Here is a 6394-nt window from a genome sequence, read left to right as displayed (position 1 = left end):
ATTTTTAGGTGGAGAATTTTGTGGCTTTTAATGATGACTGAGAGTGGACTCTGCTTTTCTTTGAAAACAAGCTAAAGTATCTGGACTCTCCCCACATTTAGTGTCCTGTGCCTCAGGTGCTGTGGTTCTTCTATAGTCCCTGACTTTGAAGTATCTGCATGTGTAGATTCTGCTGTGGATGAAATAGCTCATAGAATGATATTCTGTGTCATGTGCCAAGGCTAGTAAAATGGGAAGCACACAGGTTGTAATATCATCAAGGGAACCAATCAGGGGCAAGGACTGTAGAATCTTAACACGGAATGTTTAGCTTTAAGTTTTAAAGCAAACAGTCTGGTGAATTCTGTTTAAATCACAGGAAAGACAGGAGCAGCACAAAGCTGCTTTGCAGATGACAGCAAGAGTTTGTGAGGTTTTTAATTGTTCAGCTTTTTCATTGAGCCACCAGACAAAGAGCCTTGTTCAGCTAAGGAAGTTGGTTTATCTCTTAAATTTCCACCATATAATCTGTAAATTTCCTAATGTTTTAGTTTATAGTTAAATGACATATGTTATATCATTAGGTCAGATCCTCAACAGATGTAAATAAAATCTATGCCAATTTGCATCACCTTAGTAAGAGCACATGTTTTATTCAGTGAGTGTCTTGCTGCACATGTGCCTGTAAACAAAGAAGCAATGATAAATCTATGTATATTTAGCTGAAATTTCAGTGGGATTGTTCTTTCTATAACGGAAATATCAGATAATTAGCATTGTGAAATCCCAGGTAGATTTAAAGTTACTTTTAAGGCTGGAAGAGATACTGTCTTATACCTACTAGAAGCAAAATAACTTTATTTTAGTATCTTGGGAAAAGAGAGGCAAGAACTTCACAGAGAGCAGCACAAAATCCTTCCCATTAGAATATTTAATTTCCCATAGCCTCTGTGATTATTTTCCATGAATGTTTGGAGTAAAAATCTCTCTCATCAATCTCCAGCAAAGAAAACCAGGGAACATTTCTTTTTCAAAAAAGCATTGGACAAATCTATGACAGATTGTGATATGCACTTTTTTCTTCCCACAAAGAAGTTGTCTAATTCTCCATACTGAAGAGATATCATCAATGGAGGAAGGGAAGGAGCTGTCTGTCCTGTATGTACAGGACACAGTAGAAAGGGAATTGCTGAAGGGTGCCCACACAGGTAAGAAATACACTAAAACAAATCAGAAACCTTCAGTGACTAAAGTAAATAGTTAAAATTCCAATACAATTGTAATCTGTTATAGTTTTCCTTTCTTTTATCTACATGGCTTTATTGGACTATAACAGAGAGAGAACCTTTTGTTGGCTTTCATTTGGAGTAATTTCTACATTGTGACACTGATTGTTACGTTGATTTTCTTTAAAAATCCCACCTGCTATACAATACAACAATATGGTAGCTGTAAATTTATCCTTTGAGAATTGGAATTGGAGAAAAGCTCATATTATTGTGCACACAAGCTACTGATTTTTCATAAACATATTATAATTCAAAAGTGGTTCAGCCTCCTATTTTGAGAAACAGAGAAGAAAAACCCACAGGAGCTCTTTCAGAGGCATGGAAGATGGAGTAAAGGCATATTGGCTCAGTTCAAGCCTGCCATTGGCTAGAAACCTCCCCCAGGGAGGCTTCCGACTGTGGGGTAGCACAAGCTAGGTTTCAGCAGTCCTGAGGGACTTGAGCTGTGGCTATCCCTACCCATAGCATGGGGGCCGCTCCAGCCTGGCCATAGCTGGAACATGAGATGCCCCCACACACACATACACACCTGCCCTGTTTAATCAGTTGGAAAGTTAAACTTAACATTTAAGCAGTTAACTAATTAAACAGGATTTTACATCCCTAGTAAAAACTGGTCTGTACTAAAGGGGGGAAAATTGTACTGAAGACATTTTTTGTAAGTGACTTTGAACATGCATGTTTGTGTGATGCTTACTGAGTTATCTGTTCACATTCCTAGTGTGTACCAGATGAAGTATATTCTCAAAATCAGTTTCTTAAAGCAAGATACATTGTTCTTCCTTGCAAAGCTTTCATCTCATCTCATCTCACCTCCTCTGAGTCTAGTTTCACTGTACTATCAATATACTGAGGAATGTTTGTTTGTTTGTTTTTAAATATACTATCAGACCACCCCTCCTTTGGTTATGATTATGAGAAAGCATTTTCGTTTAAATGAAAAGCTGAATAAATAGACTCCCCACTCCCTCTTGCTCTCTCTTTCTTGCACACATGTACAATCACACAAAAACGGCCTTCTGTGAATTTCACTTGTGGGGTATATTTAAGTGTTGTGGAAATTTCTGTTAGTGACTCTTGCTAAAGTCCAATAGATTACAGTCCCCAAGCAAACATTGACTCTACCATTGAAAATCCTCTCAGCACCTTCGAAAGATAAAGGGAAAATAGTGAAATGTTCATACCAATATCCTTAAATACCCATCTTCTTGTCAGTGATGCACCGTGTTTAATTTTTCTCTTCTAACCAATTTGTGGTTTCAATGTTACAGACAGTGACTGATTTATGACACACTATTCACAACTCTATTTTTTCAAAAGTGTTAATCATGGCTGGATTCTCTTTCTGTTCCAGCTGATGAGAGTATTCCAAGGGAAAGAAAAGAGAAAGATCCTTATCGGGAGTATCCTGAGGAACTGGAACTGCATGGGAAATTACCAGGGATTGCCAAAGCCAATATTTTCCATCATTCTTCTCAAGGGAACACCTGCGAGAGTCAGCATAGACCAGAGAGCAAGCAGGAAGGTTTTCTAGCAAAGAAATGGTATAAATCAACTCAACCTGAAAGAGATTTCAGCAAACTCCAAAATGTTATCATTCACCACAAAATCAATACAGGTGGAAAACCAAACATATGTGCTGAATGTGGCAAAAGCTTCAGTCGGAGCTCTACGCTCTTCCAGCATCAGAGAATCCACACAGGCGAAAAACCCTATAAGTGTCTGGATTGTGCAAAAAGCTTCTGTCAGAGCTCAACACTCATTCAGCACCAGCGAATGCACAGAGGAGAGAAACCTTATCAGTGTCCTGACTGTGGTAAAGGTTTCCTTTGTAAATCAGGACTTACAATCCATCAGAGGATCCACACAGGCGAGAAGCCTTATGGATGCAGTGACTGTGGCAAAAGCTTCAGGACAAAATCCCAACTAGTATCACATCAGCGAGTCCACACAAAATAGGGCCCAGTGATAAAGCTTCCTTTGAGGGCACTGCCTACTCATTCATTTGTCTTTAGAACCATTGCTTGAGGCAGGTTGGGGGAAGTGAGGTAATGTATTTCAGAAAAGATTGATCACTTGAGGCTTATAGAATGAAAATTAGTGGTGGGAAAAACAGTAGAGAAAAAGACCTTGTATCAGCATAGTGGCAGAACTTAGTTTTTAAAGATGTTTGAGGAAAATTTGACCAGAAAAAAAAACTATAGAAGTTGTAAAAGCAATTTAAATAAGCTGAATTTGGTGGAGAAATAATGTATTTCTTTAAACGTCTGGCTTTCAAAACATCTTAATTTACATGTCTGTTTTAAAACATAAATGTTTAATTCAGAAAAGTGATAGAAGTGAAATATTGAGGTTTAGCTCCCAGTTATATCTGAGACTAAAACTTTCAGTGAGCCTCCCTGAAATTCCCTTTATTTAGGTGTACTATCCCCTTATTCACCTCTATTTATCAGAAAACACTAACTTCTGCCTATGTAGCTCATTTGTTAATAATATGAATATGTGTCTAGATAGGAAATCTGGACACTTCCAGATATTTGCTGTTATGTATGTCACTAGAACTGGATCTCAAGCTAAAATTCTTCTCTTTCCCTTCTATTAGGGCTTTAATCAGTTTCAGAACACAAATGGAATTCATAAGGCATGGTTTTGTTATGCAAGGATGAGAGGTCTTATTGCTGCCAGAAAGATAGCAGATATTCTCAGATGAGATGCAGCCTCTTTCCTTTCTCCAGTATTCATCTTCCTCCTCTAAAAACATTTATTTTTGGAAACTATTACTAGCTAAAATGGGCTTTTCTCATGTAAAACATAGGGCTATAGACTTTCAGACATTCAGGTCAGAATCCATCCTAGACCTTCAGGTTCCACAAGATGATAAGATTCTTCTCACAATGTACTGGTACTATTTTTGTCATACATTATTTTGTGATTTGTTAACATTTTTATCCATATGAAATATTTTCTTCTCAATATCTGTTATTATCCCATGTTCTGTCTTTGAATTTCACGTTGGATCTATTTTTTCTGCAATGGCTCCATAATTATTAAAGGAGTAGAAAGAGAATAGTGTTGATTTAGGATGGGAAATTTCTCCGGAATCTCTTGACAAGAAGTGAAGCTCCATTACTGAAGATGTTCTGCAGGAAGAAATTACTTTCATATTCCTTTAGCTACAATTAGGGATATGCCCAGTGTAAGAATGGGAGGGGGGCAGTGTCACGAGGTGCTACTTAATAGATAATAAATAAATAACAGACACAGAAAAATAGAAAAGAACCACAGAAAATCATAAAAACAATTGCACCAGACATGTAGTGGTTTAGTTATGGAGACCAAAGTCCACAGCAAATGAAACCTTCCCAGTGCACTACAAAGAGGGTCTCATACAAAGCCTACTGAAGTCTGTGGTAAAATCTTCTTGATGTTAATGGGAATAAGACCTAGCTCACAGTGCAGAATGTACAACTACTTGCGTTTTTGGTTAAGAGATGTGCCTATTCCTTCAGGGCAATTACCTTGTAGCCCTGAGATCTGAACTATAGCAACTAGACATAAAGAGCAGGCACAAGACCTTGTTTTGGACCTTGGAACACCTTTTAAGCAAACTTGGCAGGTTGCCAAATTTCAATGCCACACAGGTGGGTTAAGGTTGGAATTTAAAAAAAAAATCTTGCATGACTAAGGAGCCAGACACCCAACCACACAGAAAGTCAAGATTTGTGTTCCTGACTCACCTAAGCAATTTTAAAAATCTCACCATGGGTCATAATTAGCATTCACTCTGGGGGCAATGGTGGCTCTTCTTAACCTCTGAAGAAGACATTGTGCAAGCTACTTTTGACATTTTATGACCAATGGGAGGGTAGGAATTAGAACATAGGTCCAATTGGCCAAGGGTTTTAAGGATACTTAGATGTTGCTCTTCTCATTTTGCTAAGCCACATTTTCACATTAGATTTAGGCAGTCGGGATATAAAATAAACAAGATTGTGATTCACAAATCTACTTAGTTGTCTAACTGCCTTGAAATCAATGGAAATAAGATGACTAACTTCTTTTGTGAATCCTACTCTTTGGAGCCTGAGTCCTTCAATGTAGAAATGAGGCATAGGTTCTTAAATTAGTTGGATGTTTCAATGCTGAGAAAGAAATACCTAAATACACTTAAAATCTAGGTCTTTTAAAGCCAAAGCAGACACATCTCAGAATATTTGTTAGTTTTATAATGTCTATGCAGATTGTGCAAAAATGTCATCTTCTGTTAACATTAGGAAAACATTCTGAGCAGGAGAACACTTGTACGTTTTCCCATTAACATTTGAAATCATGGACCCAGCTGCTGCCATCGATACTGACAAGTTCTCTTCCGTTAAGTTTTATTGCTAATATTTGATGGAGTCCAGTCTCACGGGAGAGTTTAATCAGCTTGGTAAAATATATTCTGTTATCTTGCAACTTTTTCATTTTGTTTACTTGCGGTTGAAATTGCATTCATCAAATCAAATAAAAGTCCGTTAATTTTTTTTTTTTACCCAAGCTGTGGGGGAGAAAAGCCTCCTGAAAGTTTATGCTCAGCATTATGATCATAGTTACTACTCTAAATAAGCTGCAGCACTGCTTTCTGTAATATTATAATTCATTTCCTAATCAAGAATACTAGCATTCAGTGTTATCACTTTCAATAGCTTTTTGCATTACTGAAATGTGAATGGATAGATATTGCACTGCAAGCCTGATGGGTAACTATTTCAGTGTCATTTTTATAGAGATCGTCTATAGGCTAAAAGATGGAATATTCTTCCAAGTGGTTATTTTATGTTTGAAATTTGTGGTAGCAAGAGCACTGGTGAAATATTTTTTCTCATTGCATTGCCTCCTTGATTCACCTGGAAGTCACTCTACAATACAAACACCCAAAGAAATGTAAACAAAAAACATGTTGGGGGTAAATTTTCAAATTTTGTTGAAGATTACCAAAGCTTTCCCTGTCTCCTTCTCAAAAACATATTTATTTCAGAGGGTGTCAGTAACGTTCTGCCTGAAAAATGTTCTTATCGGGCACCCAGATGCTGTGGTGATATGTGATCTTCTAATAACCTAAATAGACAGACAGATTGATAAAT

At 37.3% G+C, this 6394-nt stretch overlaps 1 protein-coding gene across 2 annotated transcripts; it reads left to right on the top strand.

Annotated features, from left to right (window-relative positions):
• Positions 1 to 351: 351 nt before the first annotated feature.
• LOC112546435 (uncharacterized) lies at positions 352 to 6083 on the top strand. 2 transcript variants are annotated; one of them, XR_012901018.1, is made up of 4 exons: positions 352 to 474; positions 1072 to 1187; positions 2623 to 3316; positions 3871 to 6083. XR_012901018.1 is itself a non-coding variant. In XM_025186691.2 (3 exons), the coding sequence occupies exons 1-3, from the start codon at positions 392 to 394 to the stop codon at positions 3225 to 3227; spliced, it is 804 nt and encodes a 267-aa protein (XP_025042476.2). In that variant the 5' UTR covers positions 352 to 391; the 3' UTR covers positions 3228 to 6074. The 2 variants fall into 2 exon arrangements, 1 of the variants encoding a protein (XP_025042476.2); XM_025186691.2 differs by having other exon boundaries at positions 2623 to 6074.
• The last annotated feature ends 311 nt before the right edge of the window (positions 6084 to 6394 follow it).

The sequence above is a fragment of the Pelodiscus sinensis genome, chromosome 2 (assembly GCF_049634645.1).
Source record: "Pelodiscus sinensis isolate JC-2024 chromosome 2, ASM4963464v1, whole genome shotgun sequence".
Taxonomy (NCBI): Eukaryota; Metazoa; Chordata; order Testudines; family Trionychidae; genus Pelodiscus; species Pelodiscus sinensis.
Note: the sequence above shows the minus strand (reverse complement) of the source record. Positions and strands in the feature narration are given on the sequence as shown.

Bases quoted from the DNA above. Each gene is read 5' to 3' on its own strand.
- LOC112546435 (XM_025186691.2), top strand. From the start codon at position 392: ATGACAGCAAGAGTTTGTGAGGTTTTTAATTGTTCAGCTTTTTCATTG. The intron at 475-1,071 runs GTTGGTTTATCT...CTTCCCACAAAG, and splicing joins AGCCTTGTTCAGCTAAGGAA to AAGTTGTCTAATTCTCCATA. The intron at 1,188-2,622 runs GTAAGAAATACA...TTTCTGTTCCAG, and splicing joins GCTGAAGGGTGCCCACACAG to CTGATGAGAGTATTCCAAGG.